Source organism: Euprymna scolopes, chromosome 5, assembly GCF_053919585.1.
Source record: "Euprymna scolopes isolate OS-2025 chromosome 5, ASM5391958v1, whole genome shotgun sequence".
In the NCBI taxonomy this organism is placed as follows: Eukaryota; Metazoa; Mollusca; class Cephalopoda; order Sepiida; family Sepiolidae; genus Euprymna; species Euprymna scolopes.
Genome location: NC_136486.1, coordinates 110648208 through 110671966, shown reverse-complemented (window position 1 = coordinate 110671966; position 23759 = coordinate 110648208). Strand labels below are relative to the sequence as shown.

The 23759-nt window shown below is 31.2% G+C and overlaps 1 protein-coding gene across 1 annotated transcript in view; it reads left to right on the top strand.

Annotated features, from left to right (window-relative positions):
• Positions 1 to 1005: 1005 nt before the first annotated feature.
• Positions 1006 to 23759, top strand: part of LOC145276952 (vesicle transport protein USE1-like) — a 63098-nt gene continuing 40344 nt past the window's right edge. Inside the window, exons 1-3 of the mRNA XM_080128467.1 lie at positions 1006 to 1192; positions 13721 to 13770; positions 19569 to 19647. Coding sequence (XP_079984593.1) covers positions 1094 to 1192; positions 13721 to 13770; positions 19569 to 19647 — 228 coding nt within the window. The 5' untranslated portion in view covers positions 1006 to 1093. The remainder of the gene's footprint in view (positions 1193 to 13720; positions 13771 to 19568; positions 19648 to 23759) is intronic.

The following is a 23759-nucleotide window of genomic DNA, read 5'->3' as shown; positions in this document are numbered from 1 at the left end:
CACACACACACACGCACAAACACACGCACACACACATGCACACACACATACACAAGTTAACAAATTTACCGAATTTCCATTACTAACGATTACTTTATTGTCCAATTGTCTACTGTACACTCTTTAACCCTTATCCTCGAGTGGCCTCTTAGTCTTGATAAGTGGTAATGCCTTCGTAAAAAACAAGAAAAACACACACATGTACATGCACGTACACGTACGCACACACACATACACATACGCATACAATAGAGTGTAAATTCATCATCATTACACTGTCAATCTATGATGAATATTACAAGAAGATTGAAGATAATTAATGTAATTAATTTTAATTATTACACGTATTTTAATGGAATGTGCTCTGATGAACTCATTGCACTTGTGTCCCTCGATGTACATATCCCCAACAAATCCGTCTAGTAGCAAAATCCCACCTCTTCACTTTGCTGACATGCTTAAATGTAATGTGAACAGACATTTGGATCATTTCCTTACATAGTCCCCTGTAAATATTGTCCCCCTTACGTCCAATAATGCCTTGTTTTGGGACAAACAATGGTAATAAATAAATAAATTTGCAAAGAAAGCTGAACTCTAATTGAACACGTAGATTTTCATTTTTGTTTAATCATAATTTGAAAATTTCGTGCTAATTGATAAAATTAAAATAAATAATTAACATAAAATTAAAGAATAAAATTAAATTACAAAGAATAAAATCAAATTAAATTTTTTTTTTTTTTAGAAATGGGTGGGTGGGTGTTTCTTCCAAAAATAAATAAATAAAAATAAATAATAAAACAAAAAATTAGTACTTAGCCCAGTTGAGACTTTTTTCTGTTACCACTGGTAACAAAAACTTTGATGGACAATCCACTTTGGCTAAGCAGACAGCGAAAGATTCACCTCTTCGAATAATTTTCCGTAGTTTGCCGATCTTCCGTGCCGGAGTTAACCGATCTTCAGCTCTTTCGCCAGTGTCTGCTGCTGCTGCTTATTTGAGCGTCATCAGTCATCATTGCTGACGTTTTCGCTAATTTTCGTACACTGAACTGAATACTTTTCGGCTAATTCCGGTAGGGCATTCAAGATGGTGGCCACGCGTCTGGAAGTCAACATGACGCGATTGTTAAGTCGTTGCGAGGAGAAAGTAACGAACCAGAAATATGGCGATTGGCGGTTGGAAAAGGTTAGTTCGAGTCTAAGTGACCCCTGTGTATATGTCCATCTTTTTTGTTGTGCTTGTGCGGCAAGAAATTTAACGTCGTTTACTGTATCGCCGGGTGATTCATAACACCATAACAATCGATAAGAAAAATAAACTTTTATTACTAAAGGAAAGAATTAAAGTTTAATGATGTATTTCAAAATGGGGTACTTGTTAAGATAGAGTTGACGGATCGATTTTTAAAAATATGTCGTCTTAAGCAAAAACAGTATTACATACTTAATTTTCATACCGAAAATAGAAATAAATTTGGGCCTATAAAATCTTTAAAAATCTTTTATGGTGTACATACTTGTCACCGCACGCACGAAGATATCATATTCCAAAAATCACGTAAATCGATCAAGTAGTGTTTTTTTATCTTTTATTTAAGAAAATCACCCCCCCCTCCCTCCAATGTAAACAAACAGAATTTTTGTTGGGGAGAGGGGGGGGGTCCACGTTTGGGTGCTCACTTTACGTTAAATTGTGTTCTTAAACGTTATTTTCATTTTTAGCGCCCCCGAAAACCTATAAATGTGGTAATTTCAAAGGATTTTTCGAGGGTGGAAAGATTTTTTTTTCACACTCGATTTGTCTGCCCGTGTTGATCCAACATCCCTGATCATTAGGCACCTCCAACGCACGCCACAGTCCCCCCCCCCATATGTAACACGATGTAATTGTAATGTAATTTAATATTATCATTTAAAAGAAAAAGCGGGTTTGTATTACTGTACACATAGATTCAAAAAAGTTGTCAAAAAACAAATATATAACAAATAAATGTTATCAAAGGCAAGATAAGTTACTCTACTACCAAACTGGATATATTTTTTGTGTTTTTATTCAATGTTACATGTTTATTCAGCTCGAAAAACATGCAGTGTTTACTGATGTATTGGAAAATTCAAAATGGCACCCGACTCTCTCTTTAACACGGTAACTTTGGGAAAAGGTGTTATAAATAATAAACTAGACAAAATACTATTTAAAAAACACCGAATATATGTCAACCTATGCCACGATAACATATATTGAGCGAATTTCTAACAGTATTTTGTCTAGTTTATTATTTATAACACCTTTTCCCGAACTTACCGTGTTGAAGAGAGAGCCGGGCGCCATTTTGAATTTTCCATTACATCGGTAAACACTGTATGTTTTTTGGGCTGAATAAACATGTTACATTGAATAAAAACACAAAAATATATCCAGTTTGGTAGAAAAGTAACTTATCTTGCCTTTGATAACATTTATTTGTTATATATTTGTTTTTTGACAACTTTTTCGAATCTATGTGTACAGTAATACAAACCCAAAATTTCAACATTTTTTAAAGCTGAAAAGATAAAATAATAAAAATTAGTTATATATAATCCTGTTATTTATTTCACTTACCTTAAAGTTGTAAATCAAAGTGGACATAAAATCAATATTAATATGTTTAAAAAAAAAAAAAAACACTTTTTCTTGATAATTATTTTTTTCGGTAATATAATTATTTGAATTACAAAAACAAAAAAAACAGAATTCTAAAAAACTAATTATTTTTAAAAAGTTTTAAATTATATTAAATTCAAATATTACGCGATATGAAGTTTAAACAGATTTTTTAATAACAGGTTTCCAATTAAAAAATATATTCATATAAGAGAATATAAGACTACTGAGATAATAAAAATTGTAAATCCAAAATCGGCCTAAAAAATTCTTTTTGATTGTATATAAATTGATAGAAGTTGATGCTTATGTTTTGCGCTTTTTCCCCAAAAATATACGGAGGTCTGTAAGCGACGTTATCTTTAGATACATAAGTGTCAAGAAGACGTTGAAATTAATTTTATTAATTCTGTAGTTCGTTAATAATCTATTGGTTTTACAAAAGGTAAGTCTTATATTGTTTTTTTTTTATAGCAAAAAAAAAAGTTCTTTCCATTAACAATTATAACGCGAATACACATCCATAAAAATTGACACGAACACACGAAATGATGACGTCACTATAATTGTGTAAAATGCTGACGTTTTACACATCGCTATGGAGGTACCTACTGATCATTAGGCACCTCCAAAATTCACCACAAAATCCCCCCCTTATATGTAAAACGATGTAACTTTATTATAAATTAATATTATCAATATTTAAATGAAGAAGGGTAAAATAAACTAGTAATAATAAAAAAAAATTTTTTTTCATCGTACGAAAATAATGAAATTGCAAGACAAAAATCGTGTTTACATAACTGGCTCTTTAAAATAACGTTCCCATAGGCATTCCGAACGTGAAGACATACTCGTGTTTAATAAATCTAGCAAAAATCAACTAATGGTCAGATTTTCGTCAAATTTTCGATGCTTATTCATTTTAGAATGAAATTACATATAAAATGCAGTTTTTGTAAAATATATGAGGGGAAATATTTTTTTCAAGTGCGTGCCCCACTCCTATTTATTTTTTCGAAATTTGAACAAAATATATTTAAATCTATCAAAATTTCTATTTATTATGAAACATAAGAGTTTAAATAAGTAAAAAATATTTATTTTAAAACAATTTAAGTACGCGTATTGAACAAGAACTTACCTTGAAGTTGCAATTAAAAAAATGATACAAATTTCATATTATTATGTTTTTTTTTAAATAGCGTTTTTTTTTCTAATTAATATATACTATAATCAGTTGAATTGCCAAGAAAAAGAAACTTCCTAAAAATTAATTAATTTTAAAAAGATAAAAACGATTAAAATTCCATTATTTCAAAATGCTCTGTTACAATATAGATTTTTAATTAATTGTGTTTAAATTTTTTTTAATATTAAATTTTAATATAAGCATGACTTTTGCCAGCTATTTTATCGCCAAATTAAAACTGATTTAAAAATATTATTGCACAAATATTAAACATTAAACGACTCTTATATTTTGTTTGTCTCTTTTTACTGAACAAAAGTATGGAAGATGGTAGTTAACCAAATGAACACTCGTACTTATTTAATAAAACCGTATTTGATATTTAATATACAAATGTTTATAATATTATTAATCATTAAATTGTGTAAATCTTAAAACCTAACAAAATTATAACAAAGATTAATTATTAATACAGTTTGAAGAAGATAAACAAAGGTTTTAAAAAATCATTAAGTCGCTTCTGCTTTTCCATAGTTCGTATAGTTAACACAGTCTGACGTCATGGAATCATGCGTTCCTTTTTTCACATTCATTTGGCAATGCCTACTGATTATTTGTAGTTAAGATAGCGCACTAATCCTCTGATAAAATGTGTCAGAATTTTATTTTCTTAAAAAAAAGCAAAACAAAAAAAAAACTACTTCATCAATTTACGTGATTTTTAGAATATGACATCTTTGTTCGGTGACAGGAATGTACATCCTCAAGATTTTTCTTGAAGAAAATTTTTTTAGAGGCCTAGATGTAGACAAACACCAAAAATAACGAAAATTCATCGAGCAGGTTATTTCTAGTCCAAAGTGATTTTTACGGAAAATTGTGTAAAATTGCATTTTTCTTAGACGTTATAAAGTAGACAGTAAGAGCCTATACACAAGGGACATAACTAGGAACGAATATTTTAGATTACTTGTTTATGGCGTGTAATATTTGTTTTCTTGCGATAGACTTTATTTTACTAAAAACATTATAATTGCCCTGTCGAAAATAGGAATATATCTATAAATTACGAAAATTTATTGAGTAGACTTGATAAATTTTCTTAATTTATAGATATATTACTATTTTCGACATGACAATTAAGCACGTAATATTGTTTTTGCTTAAAATGACATATTTAAAAAATCGATCTGCCAACTGATATCTTAACAAGTATAAAAAATAATTCATTTTTTTTTTTTTTTTTTAAATATTTTGGTTCTTGTCCAGAATTTCCCCTGTATTAAAAAAAAAATAAATAACAATAACGAAAATCGGTATGATGTACGAACCTGTGACAAAATGAAAATATTATATTCCGAAAATCATGTAAAATCAAGTAGTTTTTTTTTTTATATAAAGAAAATTATTTTGGTGCTTTTTTATAATCACACTTATTACAAAAAATACAGTTAAATCTTTGATAAACTTGATCGATTTCTGTGATTTTTGGAATATGACATCTTCGTTCAGTGAGATGTCATATTTCAAAAATCATATAAATTGATCGAGTAGTTTTCTTTATAACTAAGAAAATAAAAGTGGCGCTTGTTAAGCTATAGTCGACAGGTCGATTTTTAAAAATATCTTGTTTTAAGCAAAAACAATATTAGGTACTTAATTGTCATGTCGAACATAGTGATATAGCCAAAAATTACAAAAAAGTCATCAAGTAGAAACTTATTTCTAGTTAAAAGTAATTTTTACGGAAAATTGGGTAAAATCACATTTTTCTTAGACGTTATAAAGTAGGCAGAAGGAGGCTAAACAAAGGGGCGGTAATTCGGAACAAACATTTTAGGTTACTTGTATCATGGCAGTAATATTTGTTGTCTATAGTGATAGATTTTATTTTTTTACTAAAAACACAATAGCAGTTGTTCTACTGAATGAATTTTCATAATTTTTGGATATATTACTATTTTCGACATGGCAATAAAGTACGTAATATTATTTTTACTTAAAACGATATATATATTTCCAAATTTTTTTCCATTTCACCCCAAACAAGGCGCAGTTAGTTTCCACTTTAAAATAGGGAGTTACTATCAGTGACATAAGTTGCAGGGATACTATGTAGGGAGTTGAGCAGCAAGATGTTTGTTCACATTACACTTGAATTTCTGCATGTCAGTACAGTCGGGGAAGCAGAATCCCGGAAAGGAGTTCCAAAGTCTAGCAGTTCTGGGGAAGAAACTATTGGAGTAGAAGGCTTTCTTACACCTAGGGATCTCCACTGTGTAGGGGTGGGATTTTGCTGCTTGTCGGGGATATTTACGTTGAGGGGGTACAAGTGCTTGTAGCTCGTTGAAACATTCATCGCTAAAATATTTGTAGAACAAGCAGAGAGATGCAACATTTTGTCGATGAGACAGAGGTTGAAGCTGAGATGACAGTTCAGCGTATATCAAGTTGGCAACTCTTGGTTAAATCCTGTCCAGGAGCGAGAGACTTGCAGCAGATGCACCAGCCCAAATGTGATGACAATACTCCATACATGGGCGAATGGTGGCCTTATAGAGGTACAGGATACTTTCAGGTGTAAGTAGTTTTCTAGCATGGTAGAGAGAGCCCACTTTCCTTTTCCAGGCAATGCCCTCAATGTATCTGTTCCAACTCATGTTACCTGTGAACGTTAGGCTGAGAAGTTTAAAAGAAATACGTTCAGGAAATGTATCTTTAGCCATTGCTATTGGTGGTTGATAAGGTTTCTTGTAATTATTGAAGGAAACAGGCTTAGTCTTGGCAGCATTGAATGTGACCATCCATTTTTGTCCCTGTTCCACTACAGATTGAAGGTCTTCTTTTCGTGTTTCCACTATTTCCTTAGATATGTGTTCATTTGTTTTCCTCTCGTGCCTGTTGTACAGCGTGGTGTCATCAGCAAATATACCCATCTTTTATCAGGGAGGTCATTTGTGAATATCAGGAATAATAAAGGTCCAAGGATAGACCCCTGAGGTACTCGCGCATTTATATCATATTGTTTTGATGTTCGACTATCGAGGACAACCTGAGTTTGTCTCTTATTTAGAAAGGATTTCATTATGTTAAGTATTCGTCCAGTGATCTGATTTTCCTGAGAAGACCATTGTGCTATCACGGCCACCGAGAGTAAGAAGAAGGCTAGTTAACTGAAAAATGTCTGCAGGCAATGTAGGTAAGATTTGTCAGAGTGTCAGTACTATATGAGGGCCATTTGAAAAAGAGCAATAAAACATTTTTAAAAAGAAAAAGGAACACAGTTCGATTAATACTTAAACTAACTTTATTTAATATAAAATATAAATATTATCTATGTAATTTTAAAGCAATATACAATTTAATACTGAATTATGGATTTAGGGAACACACAATTAAAGAAACATTAAACACAAATATTTTTTGGCCTTCAGAACAAGATCACAGTGTAGTATCTGTTTTGATGCTACACTTTACCTTTTCTGTCCTCGGTTGGTCGAGAAGAAATCTTTCATGACTGAGATTATTTTTGTTCCTATCCAGAGTGCCCCTTATTGGGATGCTGGATTTTGCCCACAAAATTATATGTTGAAATATTTAAATAACTATTACTTTAAATACAGAAATTATATTTAAATTTTTGGTTTTCTGTTCTTCTATGGCCATTTTTTTCCCATGTTTTTCATCAAAATGTGTAGCGTATTAGTTGTCTCACAAGCCATCATCAGTGATCACTCACTGGCAGTAACCTGTGGTGTTCCCTAGAGACCAAGTGACAACAAGTCTCCCCATATGCATATTATCGCAACAGCTGTTGTCACTGATTTCTCGTTGGCATCGGCCATTGCTGTTTCCTGGGGTTTGGGTGACAAAATGCCCCCCAAAGTACCAGATTTGAACTGCACACTTCCAGTGGAGATTTGGTTAGTACTCTCCCACCTCGGTCTTTCCATCCTCCCTGACTCTTCACAACTAGTTGGTGTGACGCCAGTCGATGTCATCTACACCAGTTTTTTATAATTATTACTATTATTATTATGATAATAATAAGGGTGCTTGTGCAGTGTACACATGTGTATTTTAAATATTATTTTCAAGTTAAATTAAATTTTGGATTTGTATTATTATACACATAAATTCGAAAAAGTTGTCAAAAAACAAATATATACCAAATAAATGTTATCAAAGGCAAGATAAGTTACTCTTCTACCTATCTGGAAAGGGTTTTAGTGGTTTTATTCACTTTAAAACGTGGAATCACTTCGAAAATCATACAGTGTTTATCGATATATTTTAAAAAGAAAAATGTTGGCATACTCGCTATTGAGCTCGGTAAGTTTGGGAAAATGAGTTAAAACAAAAAAAATATACAAAATACTGTTAGAAACCCACCAAATATATGTCTGCCTATGTCACGGTAACGTATATTGAGCGAGTTTCTAACAGTATTTTGTATAATTCTTTTGTTTAAACTCGTTTTCACAAACTTACCGTGTGCAACAGCAAGCATGCCGCCATTTGTATGGTATCTAAAAAATCGATTTGTTGCCTATGGCTTAACAAGCACCATAAAAGTTTACGAGTTTCAGCAATTCTTATACTAAATATATTCCTTACAAGACTGAATTTGATCTTGATACTTCGAATTGAGTTGTCTCCCTTTATGCTGGATCAAAAGCATGATCGACCAAAAAACACTACATCACGCTTAGTCATAAAATTTGATTTTCTTAGTTAAAAAACAAAACTTAATTTATGCAATTTATCTAAATAGAGTGGGGATGATTCAGTAAATTAAAGTTGCAAGATCTACGTTGTAATGCCTATGAATTCCCATTAAACCCTTAAAAATCATGGTGCTTATTTAGAATTGCACTTATTGGTGCTAATGCACTTATTGATCCGTGCTATTTTTTAAATAGTATTTTCAAGTTTAATTAAAGTTTTATGATATCTGTTTTTATTAAATTGTTAAGTTAAAGTACAGAATATGTACAAAACACCCTCCCCTCCCCATGTTAAGAATGGCTTTCTAAATAATAGCATTATTTCAGCACAGATCAATAAGTGCACTAGTACCCAGATTAAAAATAAAAAAACAAAAATACAGGAAAATCTTTATGGCCGTAGCTGCATAGAAAAATAATTCATTTTTCTTAACAACTTGTCAAACAACTTTTTTATTGCATTTTCATCCCACGGTGCTACTTTGATGTAGGAGCTACTATCTGGAACATAATATGTAGGGAGTTGAGCAGCAAGATGAAATAGCCATGGCTAATGATACGTTACCTGCAAGTACTTCATTCAAACTTCTCGGCTTAACGTTCATAGAGAACATGAATTGAAACAGATACATTGAAGGCATTGCCAGGACTGCTGCAAAGAAGGTGGGTGCTCTCTACTAAGCTAGAAAGTTACTCACGCCTGAGAATATCTTGTACCTCTACAAGGTCACCATTCGTCCATGTATGGAGTATTGTTGCCACATTTGGGCTGGTGCATCTGCTACTAGTTTCTCCCTCTTAAACAGAATTCAAAAGAGAGTTGCTAACCTTATAGGTCCTGCACTGTCAGCTAAGGTTCAACCTCTGTCCCATCAACAAAATGTTGCATCTCTCTGCCTATTTTACAAGTATTTTAATGGTAGGTGATCCGACGAACTACAAGCCCTTGTACTCCATCGGCGTAAATACCCTCGACAAACTTGTCAAGCAGCAAAATCCCACACTTGCACAGTGACGATCCCCAGATGCCAGAAAGCCTTCTACTCTAATAGTTTCTTCCCCAGAACTGCTAGACTTTGGAATTCACTTCTGGGTGCTTGCTTCTCCAACTGTACTGACATGCAGAAGTTCAAGTGTAATGTAAACTTACATCTTGCTGCTCAACTCCCTACATAGTATCCCTGCAAATTATGTTTCAGATCATAGTCCCCTACATCGAAGTGGCACCGTGGGGTGAAAATGCAATAAAAAAAAAAAAGTTGCTTGACAAATTGTTAATAAAAATGAATTATTTTTTTATGCAGCTACAACCAATCTTTGTATTTAAGCACATTTTTTGAAGACTCTGAGTAAGGTATTTAAAGTCTGTGTTTAAAAAAAATTAGAAGGTCCTACCTAGACATTGGTGATAGAAACTTACCAATCAAATGGAGCTGCATTCTGCTAGCAACAAAGATTTGTTGCCAGCAGAATTTCACTTAAAAATATTGGATCTTTTAGAATTCATGCACATATTTTTTTGTGTCCAAATGAGAAAGATCTTTGCTCTTTGTCTGCAAAATTTTCAAGTTCAAAACTTACACAGATCAGCTACCCTCCGAAAACTCTTTTTTATCTCCAGGACTTATACAATTTAGCTACCCACCAAAAACTCCTTTTCGTCTCCAGAACTTATATAGAATTGCTATCCAAAGAAAACCTCTTTTTCATTTCTAGGACTTATACAGATTAGCCATATGCATATGTCATTAAGGCCCAGAGGTTATCGCTGAGGTCCTAGCAAGCAACATCTGTCAAATAGTCAAACTGTCGGTAATGAATCAAAACTTTTACAAAAAGTATTAGAAAACTTAAAAATTGCATAAAAAAACGTGAAAAATAATGATTTGTACTGCTACTCCTTCAATATTAAAAAAAAAAAAAGAATTCAAAAAGGAAAAGTTGTGTGTATTTGCGTTAAAAGTAATTAATATTTTGTTGTTTTATGGATTTTAAATACTAAAATCTGTTCATTATTTACTTACAAATTACATTTAAAAAGAAGGAAAAAAAAAACACTATTCCATTTATAGTGAAACTAAACTTTATTCAATATATAAAAATTTATGCATGTAAAATTATGTATGTTTGAAGCAGGAGACAATCAAATGTTGCAAAACATGAATTATGAATTTAGGCAATAAACATGTATTAAACAATCAACTTGAAATTCAACAATAATTTTTAAAAATCCAAACAAACAATATTTTTAAAAAATCCAAACAAACAATATTTTTAAAAAATCCAAACAAACAATATTTTTTTAAAAATTCAAACAAACAATATTTTTTAAAAATCCAAACAAACAATATTTTTTAAAAATCCAAACAAACAATATTTTTAAAAATCCAAACAAACAATAATATTTTTAAAAATCCAAACAAACAATAATATTTTTTAAAAATCCAAACAAACAACAATATTTTTAAAAAATCCAAACAAACAACAATATTCTTAAAAATCCAAACAAACAACAATATTTTTAAAAATCAAAACAAACAATATGTTTAAAAATCAAAAGAAACAATATTTTTAAAAATCCAAACAAACAACAATATTTTTAAAAATCCAAACAAACAACAATATTTTTAAAAATCCAAACAAACAACAATATTTTTAAAAATCCAAACAAACAACAATTTTAAAAAATCAAAACGAACAATATTTTAAAATCAAAACGAACAACAATATTTTAAAAAATCAAAACGAACAACAATATTTTAAAAAATCAAAACGAACAACATTTTTTAAAATCAAAATGAACAACATTTTTTTAAAATCAAAACGAACAACAACATTTTTTTAAAATCAAAATGAACAACATTTTTTTAAAATCAAAACGAACAACAATATTTTAAAAAAAATCAAAACGAACAATATTTTTTTAAAAATCAAAACGAACAACAAATTTTTTTAAAAAACAAAATGAACAATATTTTAAAAAATTCAAAATGAACAGTATTTTTTTAAATGAAAACGAACAAGAAATAATTTTTAAAACAAAACGATAAATTAGTTTATCTGAAAAACAGACGATAAGTTAAAAAAAAAAATAAAAACAAATATTTCAAATGTTGAATATTAAAACATTACAAAAATCGGGTTTGTTTTACAATTCACATAGATTAAAAAAAAATGTTTAAAAAAAAACAGAAAACAAATATATAACAAATAAATGTTACCAAAGGCAAAATAAGTTACTATTCTACTATCTGGATAAGTTTTGTGTTTTAACGGAATCTAAAGCTTTTATTTGGTTCACAAAAGAACTTGTGTCAAGCTGCTAAAGTAAACAGGCAATCGGACCATCAAAAATGGTTCAAAATTAAAAAAAATAAGCACGATACTGATAGAAATCTTCCACAATAATTGCCACTTCCTGACACCTACAAAAAACATTACCAAAAAAAAAAGAAAAAAAAAGAGAAATTTACCAATAAATATTATAAATAGCATAACTGCCTATGGTGATATCCCTTTTTTGTTTATAATGAATTATTCCAATCTTTTTATTCTTTCTTTTCTGTATTATCTTCGATTTTTAATAAATATATATCTAGAGAAAGTTTTAGAATAAGAATGGGGATTCATTCATCATACATTGGGAAAGGGTAAAAGTGATACATAGCAATTAATAGATCAGTCAATTAATTATGCAAATTATCGCTAATTTGCATAATTCTTAAAATGAAAATTTCTTTTCAACATAACTCAATCTATAAACTGAGAAATATTTTAGCATGCATTTTGTATGATTTAAATATATAAAAGAAGCCCTGGGGAAACAAATGTTAATTAACTCAGCTTTAGTATCATGATAAATATCAATTTCTCTTCGCAATCGTTGAAAGGCATTAAGATACATTACCTGAAAGTACTTCGTTCAAACTCATCAGCTAAACATTCATAGTGAACATGAGTTGGAACAGATACACCGAGGGCATTGCCAAGGCTGCTGCGAGGAAGCTGAGCTCTTTTTACCATGCTAGAAAGTTACTTATGCTTGAAAGTATCCTGTACCTCTACAAAAACCACCATTCGCCCATGTATGGAGTATTGTTGTCACATTTGGGCTGGTGCATCTGCTGCTAGTCTCTCGCTCCTAGACAAGGTTCAAAAGAGAGTCGCCAACCTGATAGGTCTAGAACAGTCATCTAAGCTTCAGCCTGTGACCCATCGACGAAATGTTGCATTCCTCTGCCTGTTTTACAAGTATTTTAATGGTGAATGCTCTGACGAACTACAATCCTTTGTATCCCCATCAACATAAATACCTCTGACAAGCAACAAAATCCCACCCCTACACAGTAGAGATCTCCAGATGTCAGGAAGCCTTCTACTCTAATAGTTTCTTTCCCAGAACCGCTAGACTTTGGAATTCCCTTCCAGATTCCAGCTTCCCCAACTGTACTGACATGCAGAAGTGCATGTGTAATCTAAACTGACGTCTTGCTGCTTAACTCCCTACATAATATCCTTGCAACATGTCCCTGATAGTAGCCTCCTACATCAAAGTGGCACTGTGCCTTGTTTGAGGTAAATATGTAATTAAAAATAAAAATGTATGCTGTGATGTGTAATGAACCGACGTTGACTCAACAGGTCGCGGGTCTTCCATTTTTTAAAAATACATTTGTCACGTTTCATACTTTTGCAGTAACAATATGTAACGTGATGTTTAAAGCAACCAAGTGAAAGCAGACAATTCTGTGTCTTTTCTCATCAAAAAATAACTCTATCTTTACATCACTGTAAAATCATTCCCAAATCACAGATTGGATAGGAATTTCATTACGAGAAAATGTGGCTTTCTGCTGGAGTTTATCTCCATAGCTATAATATTGCGTATTTTACTAGCTGTATCTTTCCCTGGTTGCGTAACGGTTCTTGTCCTAGATTTTTAGACGTCTGTATTAATAATTCCAATTTTCTGATCAGTAACGTCCCTTTATTCAAGGGAAGTAATTATTATTGAAGTTATGCCCCTTTAAGTTGATTATTATTTTTTTTTTCTTACCGTAAATTTGAAAAATTTTTGCAATAAAAGAATTTTTATATTTTATATTCATTTTTAAATTAATCTTAATTGTTATTTTATTGTTTTTATAGTACATTCGTGCCTTAATGGAAATGTTTGAAGAGTTAAAAAAGTCTCCTAGGTGAGTAAAATAATTTGTTTTATAGTTTAAAAGAAACTTGCAGCACGATTAATAAACTTTTGCATAACTCGTCAATAGTTTAAGTGGGATAACTCCATTTTATTTAGAGATTCATTCATTTTTTTTATACAAGAATTTAGGACACTGAAACCAATGCAACTTCGAGGAATTATACTTTTTATCAAAACTTACATGTTAAGGTTTTTATCCTCTAAAAAACAAAGAATAGAAAACGCTACAATAGAAAAGGAATCTGCAACTACTATTTTTAATATAACAAAGTGTGATTTGATATGCATTAATTTGCATATGAATAAATTAGCTGCGTTAAAAGGAACAAATTTGGGAGAAGAGAAGGTCGAATATTTGGCACCAAAGAGAAAACGTCGAAATTTATGAAGTCGTGGGAATGCTGTCAATTCTTTCTTTTTCCTTTTTAGATTACAAGCTATTTCAGCATGGAGAAAAGTAAAGTTAATGTGACCGAGATGAGAGTTAGATTTTTTGCAGTTAGCATTGGCATGTCACGGAGAATTTTGGATATGCATTTGAGACCAGACTTTGAAAATTGTCGTCGTCCTATGGAGAATTTTAATTAAACATTTGAGAGTCGGATTTTGGAAAAATTTTTGTCATCATGAAATGGAGAGAATAAATAGCAACTAGAGTTGAACTTTTTAAAAATTGGAGTTTTCGTGTTATGGAAGAGATTAAATTATGAGCTGAGAGTTTGATTATTAACAGTTAGTGTTGGGATGTCATGGAGAATTTTTAATATGCATTCGAGATTTGGACTTTGTGAAAATTGTTGTCATGCTATCGAGAATTTTAAGTAAACATTCAACAATTGGATTTTAGAAAATTGTTGTCATTGCAAAATGGAAAGGTTAAATTCCGATTAGAATGCGACTTTTGAAAGTTGGCATCATAAAGTTGCTGTGAAGATTGAATTACGATTCAAGTCAGACTTTTTTTTTAAATCGTCTTGTTGTGTAATGAAGAAGATAATGGTGATTCAACTCTGACTTTTTTATATATAAAAATCAACAAGAATGTGAAGGGCTCAGTGTAGAGTGAACACGAGCTTGTATGTGAAATAATTTTAAGAATCATTGGGGCATGTGGTTTGATATGCATTCATTTCCATATGAATGAATTAGCTGTGTTAAAAAAAAACACATTTGGAAGAAGAGAACATGCTGGAATTTATGAAGACATGTTAATGCTATCAGTCTTTTTTTATATTAAATTACGCAGAGTTTTGCACTTGTGCATTTTAGGTTTTGAAGACATTTCATTGTTTTTATATTTGAAGAATTCCAAGGTGAGGCAATTCAAAGACTTGTTAAAATTTTGCATAACTTATTGATAAAAGAAAAATGGAAAAAAACTAAATTGACAATAACACAAAATTAAAACATTCTCTGAACCTTTATTAAATTAAAATGAAATATTTTAGCATTTTATAAAATAATTAGAATTTCGAAGTAAATTACAACAAGTACTTTTTGTATTTATGAAAATGTGTGACCGAATAATAGAACTTAAATTTCTTAAAAAATGTATGATGTTTTTTAAAACCAAGTTTTTAATGAACTATCTCTCTAAGAAAAGTAAATTATGAATGAAAGTTGTCATATGTAAATATACAGCGTTTTTATTTTATTTATATTTTAAAATTATGCAAAATTTAACAACTCTTTGAATTGTCTCCCCTGACTTGACATTGTAAAAAAATGAAAACAAAAAAATTGTCTTCCATACCTAAAATGCATAAGTGGCCAAAGTAACAAAAACATGCAGTCTTTAACATTACAAGAAAAAAAAAAGGAAATGCAACAACAGTTGCAGAGGAATTTAATTTTTATTAAATAAAACCTTTTATTAAAAAAAAATATAGAAATGTTAAAAAAATGAAAACTATTTTATTTAATAACATTTCCAATTCATCTGCAAGTATTATCACATTTGCTTTCATTTCGATAATGTTAAATACTGCATTTTCTGTTATTAATGTCATGTTTTGGTCAGCCATGATGCTCTTTATTTAGGTTGCTAGCTGTTCAAATCCTATTTTCTTGACCTTGTGTCAGATCTTACCGACTTTTGAGGGATCTAAACGGATTCAGATTAGAGTAGTAACGTTATCCAATGTATAGAGCATGAAAAAATTATAAGGACCCTCCCCCACCATATTCAACTTCAATTGAGACGAGCATAAACGTGTTCTGTATGCAGATATATTCTGGAAAGAAAAATTGACCGTTTCAAAACAAGAATTTATAAAAAGTAAACAAAAAACAATCTCATGCTGAGCATGTCCTGCATATGCAAATTTAGGCTCATTTTGAGAGCATATAACTTTGCAGACAAATTGCGATAGGGAAAGGGCTTTTGTTTTAAAAGTGGCAATTGTAATTACCAACAATGTTGGAGACTCTAAACTAAGCAGTTCAAGTAAGAGGCGTATGTTAGACGGATGCTAACAGATCAGGCTGTCTGAAGATACGGGTCTCCTGAGCTAAAATGTACCAAACATTTAACGTTATTGTTTTATCCTTTTCCTTTGCAAAACTCAATCATTGTCTGCAATGTCAAAAAAAAAACAGCAGTTTTCCTCTAAAATAAAGTCCAAAAATTCAGTACTCAAAGTTAAGACGCCGGAAGTGGATTTGGTTTACCTAAATATGGAACAGAAATCACTTAGCATAAAATGAAAAACAAAACCATGTTTATATGGAAATATTTTATTTCACAAAAATAACTTAAAACTTTCATATTCTACATCCGCATAAATAATTTTTTAAATATTTAAAATATATTCATATGGAAATAATTTAAACTTTCATACATTATTTATGATACAAATTCCATTTATTTATTTTAAGAAACATTTTTATACAAATGTTTAAAATAAGATTTTTTTTGTGATAACACGAGAAGTGTTAATAAACAACTTTGATACATTATTTATGATAAAATTTTGTGATAAAACTCATGAAAGACGAATATATTCAAAAAGACACCAAGAAATCTAAATAGTAAAAATTCTCACTAGTTTTTGGTCTCTTGAAAAAACGAGGATGAACCTGTAAATTCACCCTTGTCCGTTCGTCTGTCGGCACTTTTCTCAATAACTACGTCTTGGAAATTTGAAAAATTTGGCACAAACATTAACCATGATATGAGTATAAAAGTGACAGAACGGAATTTCTGGGAAAACTCCGGTTGTCCCCCTAGGGGTGCTTTCGGGTTAAAATGACTAAAATTGAAACTTTTTTGCTTGTTAAAAAAAAAATTGATGCCTTGATTTTTATAAAACTTTCTGAAAAGTTGTAACTAACTGATTTCTATATAATTTTGTTTGTCTATACTTTGCAATAACTCTTGGGTGTGCTAATAAAAACACTCCATTTTTGGGTCTATTGTACCATATTTGTCCAAAATTTTCTGGGTATGTCTATTTAGCAGTTTTGCATGGTGCTGAACTCAAATTTACATATGTTAAGGCCTAAAAATGCACGGTTTGTTCATTTTCACCAGGATTTGACATCCCTTGGAGACTTTTAGGGCTAAATGGGGTGGGGGACAAATGCTGAACTTAATAATTTTTTTTTATGCCTCGTTCACTGTGCACTGACGGGGGACCATGCATGCTTCACTTGTTTTTGTTCATGACAACAAAAGCAAAACAGCTATAGAAATGTAAAAAATGAAAGTTTATTATTTTTTATTGTTTCGTTATAGCACAAGAAATGTTAAAACTAAAATAATTTTTAAAAATTATTTCCATATGGTGTCATATTTCGTTTCATGTTTAGTGACTTCCATTCCATATTTAGGTAAACTGTGTCCACTTCCGACATCTTAACTTTGAGTATTAACTTTTTGGATTTAACCAACAACCAAACCAAATATCATGAATAAATATTTTAATATACAAAGGACTTACAGCATAAAACTTTTACCAAAATGATTTGGCATTAAACAACCTAAAAAACGGGTTGATATACTGCAAAACAAAACAACCAAACCAAACATCATGAATAAATATTTGAAAATATAAGGAACTTGAAGCATAAGACCTTTTTATCAAAATAACTAGATTTGGCATTAAATAACCGGAAAAAGACTGATATGCTGTAAAACAAAGCAACCAAACGCAATGTTAAAGGCAACTAAAAAGAGTTGAAGAGATGTGAAACAAAGGTGGATGTATACACAGAGATTAAAAGCAACCACACAAGACAAAAAATCATGATTAAAGAATAAGGCCAGAGAATCATAGGCATAATGGTGCAGCTACCAATAGTCTCTCACTCTTAGACAGAGTCCAAAAAAAAAACTCCTACTTAATAGGTCCTGCACTATCCACCAAACTCCAACCACTGTCCCATCACCGACATGTTGCATCTTTGCTTGATTTACAAGTATATTAATGGAATGTGCTCTGATGAACTTGTAGCACTTATTCCCCCTTAACATAAATACCCCTGACTACCCTAACAAGCAGCAAAATCCCACCCCTTCACTGTAGAGATCCCTAGATTTCGGAAAGCTATCTACTTTAATAGTTTCTTCCCTTGAACTGCTAGATTTTGGAATTCCCTCCCGGTTTCCTGCTTCTCTAACTGTACTGACATGCAGAAGTTCAAGTGTAATGTAAATGGACATCTCAGTCCTCGACTCCCTACATAGTATCCCTGTAGATCTAAATAGTAGTCCCTTATTTCCAAATGGCACTATGCCTTGTTTGGGGTAAATAAGAGTAAAAAAAACAAACTAAGAATCTATATGATATTCTGCTTGTTCCTTAGTTAGTTCATATGTTACACTTTGAAAAAAGGCCAAATACAATTTTAGAAGCCTTCACAAAAGGACAAATTTGCAAAATTTAACTTTAAAAAGGTCAATCTGACAACCCTGGACAAGAATGTAAGAATGACTTTCTTTTTATGTAGCCATGTTATTGAATATCATTATAATAATATATGATCGTTGTTGTAATGATATAAGAAAGAAACTCTTATTAATTTCGATGTGCAGTGGTTTTTTACTGAAGAAAGAAGTCAGCAGAATGTTCTGTAAAAAAGGGAACATTTGAAAGAAACAGGGCAAAAAAAGGAACAACATTATGTAGCAAGAGATGCTAGACTGAAGGAGTATATTAAAAATTGTTTCTGACAATGTGATTTTATAATTTCTATTGAACTATGTAGCATAATATTACTTTCTGAATATTTATTAAAACTTATTAATTTTTCAGTTCTATATTTAAAATACAATGGACACTACTTTCATAGAAATGTTAATAAACTCATATTTGCTGCATGTTATTGTTTTTTTTTCTGTCAAAAAACTAAATTTTTGCTCTATCCAGAAATATATCAGCTTAATAAAATTATATTTGTTGATTAAATGTATTTCTCAGTCTGTAGAATTTCCATGGGTCCTGCTAGTAATGAATAAATATTTTATATTAGCAAGGGAAGTAACTCTTTATTGTCTTGCTTGAGATATTTTGCATTTTGGAAAGCAGAGTTATGTCCCTTGCACTTGGGACCACGGACTTAGAAAACAAGATTCAAATGGACGTTACACACAGCGACTACAGTTAAATCATTGTTACAAATTGTTCAGTTGTAATTACGTAATAAATAATTATATTTGTTGATCTGTACAAAAGCATTTTCATCTAATTAATTTTTCAAATATAAAAACCTTTCATTTATGAAATTCATGTTTTACCACTCATATTGATTTTGTTATTATTGGTTATTTTTGTGTTTCTTTTTCAGTTGTCCGTCCCAAGATGAACTAAATAATTATGTGAAAAAGATAGAATTTTTAAAAGGGTTGATTGCAGTTGAAAGATTGGTGAGTATTGCAGAGGAAGGTAAATAGTTTTTCCCATTAAGATAGCATCTCTAGTCCAGTTTGTTTCTACTGCACCTGCTGGTGGTAGTCTCCCTTTATTTTGAGATGATATCTTATTTTGTCTAAATTTAACCATGTTATACCTTTGCAGGAAAATTCCAGTGGCAATGATGGCGTTTAACGTAAACACTCATCTTTTTTTTTCTTTTTTTTTTATAGGCACTTATCAAGGCCCAGGGGCCAGTTGAGGATAGGGTTAAAGAGTGTACAGTAGTCAATTGGACAATATAGTAATTGTCAGTAATGCAAATTCAGTAAATTTGTTAACTTGGGGGAGGGCTCATCAAGAATTTGTTTACATTGGACTTGCAGACAACCATATTGTAGTCAGCTGGAAAGCAAGAAAACAGTTCCACAGGTGTGCAATTCTAAGAAAGAAGCTTTATTCATGGAATCTACGTTTAGGTTAAGGCACAGGTAAAGAGTGAGGGGAATTATTGATAGTGTTTTCAGCTAGACGAGTGTTTCTTGTGAAAGTTTGGCTAGGGGGGACCATAGATTGAAGCTCAGTCGAGCACTTGCCATAAAAAAAAATCTCTTCTGTTAGAGTTTGCAGGGAAGAAAAAAGGACATCTCCTATGAGGCTATAAAGTCTATTTTGAACTCTATCAAGGCAGGATAAGTTCTTTCTAGCAGCTCCTGCTCAGATGTGGCAACAGTACTCCATCCTTGGACGAATTTGGCTCTTATATAGATAGAGAATTGCATCAGCAGTGAGATATCTACTGGATCGATAGAAGGATCCCACCATTTTTCCAGCGGCTTTGGCAACAAATTTGGTGTACATGTTCTATTTCAGATCAGGAGTAAAGGTCAAGCCCAGAAGCATGTCAAAGCATGAGGCCTCCGTAAGACGAGAGCCATTCATTTCAATTGATGCCAGATGTGAATCAGAATGTTGATGATGTAAAGATAGAAGCTTGGTTTTAGATGCATTAAAAGTAACCAGCCACTTCTTTCCCCATTGTACCATGTGCTCAAGATCAGAGGAGAGAGAATCGGAGAGAACTTGGTCATTTACGGTCTTAGATGTGCTACCATAGATGGTAGTGTCATCAGCATAAATGTTTACAAATGATGTAAGGATGTGATTTGGAAGATCATTAATGTAAATCAGGAAGAGAGCTGGGCCAAGATGCAACCCTGAGGGACTCCAGCATCAATACTGTGAGCTTCTGATTTCTGCCCATTAACTACTACTCTTATGAACCTATCAGAGAGAAATGATTTGATAATTGAGAAGACATTTCCAGCTGTACCATAGCTGGAGATCTTGTGAAGTAAACCTTTATGTGATACCCTATCAAAGGCTTTTGATATGTCAAGAGCAATTGCCCTAGAAAGGTTGCCTCCGTCAAGAGATTCGCTAATCCTATAATCTGCTGTAGATCTAGCAAAACGGAAACCATATTGTGTGTTACTAAGAAGGTTATTTTTGCTGAGATGGTTGATTACTTCTCTATTTAACACATGTTCCATCAATTTACTGATGACACACAGGAGACTTATTGGTCTGTACTGAGAGGGAGATGACCGATCACCTGAATTCTTAAATACAGGGCAAACTGATGAGATTACCAGGGTGATGGGAAGCAATTTTTCTTAAGACAACGTTTAAACAGTTTTATAAGTATGGGCGCTAGTTCTGGTTGAAGTTTTTTTTTTGAGTACTATAATTGGAATACTGTCAGGGCCGGTTGCTTTACTGGAATCAAAGTTTTTGATTAGCTTGGCAATATCACATACAAATATTTGTATATCACATAGCATGTTTTCTGATACAGGAGGAAATATTGGGGGTTGGTGGCCTTGGTTGCAAAGGGTAGAATTAGGTGCAAAGTTCTTGGCTTTGTCTGATGCTCGTTTCTTTTTTTCTTCCGTCTGTGTGTCAAACTCTCTTCCTTTTTCTATCTTTCTTTCTGTTGTCGTCTCTCATGAGTAGTTAACCATTGTTGGTGTTAGAGGGATGCTAGGTTGCTTCATTATAACATTTTTTAATTCCAAATTTTTACAATCTAGAAAGATAATTCATGAACAAACTCTCCAAAAATCACAAGGATCGTTTTCAAATAAAACAAACATATGGAAAAAGAAACTCTGAAAGATGGTCGTCCATGAATGGCTAAATTCTTTGCACGTATACTGTTGATAATTATGCAGTGTTGCTATGATGTCAAAATTGTAAAAAAAAATATGTATTTAACTTCAATTAAAAATAATTAGAATGATTAAAAGTTACTAAAATTTATTAAATAAATTAAAAGAAAAACAATTATACTCTTAAAATGAAATTAATGTAAAAATAAAAAAAAATGATTTATCATTTAACTAACCAATAAAATTAACAATCCTTAATTTTAAAAGACAAATCTTTTAAATTTTATTTTTTAATTTTTTTCTTACTCTTAATGGAAAATGTATAGTAATATGCAGAACCGAAGAACGTCTTTAGGCAGAACACTGACGATCAGAATTGAATTTGTGACATGCGATTATGGAACTGCAATATGTCATGTGAGGACATCTTTTCCTCTTAAAATATGAAAAAATTACAATTTCTTACACAAAATATAATTGACCAAACATAATTAATAAATATAATATATAATGAAACTATTTATTATTATAATTAAATATTATAATAAAATAATAAAACTTGAAATATTATATAATAAAATGAAATATAAAATTTAATACAAAAATAAATATTAATAATATATAAATTTAAATAATATATAAGATAACATAAATAATATTACTTTAATATTAGAAAGTGAAAATATCCTTTTAAACATTTGTAGAGACTTTTAAAATATAATTGAAAAAAATACTCTTTTTTCGTTGGTTCAAGAAAGTTCCAAAAACTGTGTTCTATATTATAGATTCTGGAACATTCTCCAACGATTACTATAAATAGAATACTATGTGTTTGTAAAAACCAGTTATTGATTCGTACACCAAATGAAAGTGATACAAACTTGGGGCAACCTTCTTGCTAAAATCAATCAACTTCGGCCACCAACGAAAAACTGAAGTAAACCTTGGTTGTAAATAAGCATACTGAAAAAATTCAATATCAATTTCAACTTGTGATAACTCATTTATGTTTTTGTGTTATTTTGATAAAATTTGCATGCAAAAAAGTTTAATCTTTTCTCTTTCTAAACGTACAAATTTTTTGTTTTGAATAGTTTTATTCCAAACTAGCAAATATTATATTTTAATTAATACAGATTTCTTACTTATTATAAGCAGATTTACCGTAGGTATTAAATGTAATGTTAAAATCTCTTAAAAAAAAAAAAGAAATGAAGTATAAAAAAACAAAGCAGAAAGAAACTAAGACATGTGCATTATGTTTTTTTCTAACAGTTCACTTCTTGTAGAAAAATAAATACTCAAGCAGAGATTGAAACCAAAACCTATAGACAGTAAGTCAAGTATGATAACCATTAGACCGGCTTGCCGCACTCTTTAAAAAGTTTTTACAAACTTACTTATTCTTAGCATAAGGAAGCTGTCATGTTTCACGACCGCCCATGTGCATTCGTGAAACAGTTGACAAACGGATAAAAGTCCGATGACTTCCAAGTACCAATTTTTCTTTCTGGATGAAAACTGATTAAAAAGTTTTCCACATGTCTAAATACTCTATATACCAAATTTCAAGTCTATAGATCAAAAATTTGTTGAGTATATAGGTTAAGAATTATCCTCGCATACACACATCCTCATTTCTATAGATTACTTAAAATTAGGTTACTGTTTCTAATGACAAATCCTTTTTTTTTTATTTTGGTGATTTATTATTTTTTTTTTATTACATTTTATGACATTTTCACTCCAAACAAGGCACATTGCCACTTTGATGTAGGGGGCTACTACCAGGGACCTAAGCTACAGGGGTACTATGTAGGAAGTTGGGCAGCAAGATGTTGGTTCACGTTACACTTGAACTTCTGCATGTCACTACAGTTGGGGAAGCAGGAACCCGGAAGGGAATTCCAAAGTCTAGCAGTTCTGGGGAAGAAACTACTGGAGTAGAAGGCTTT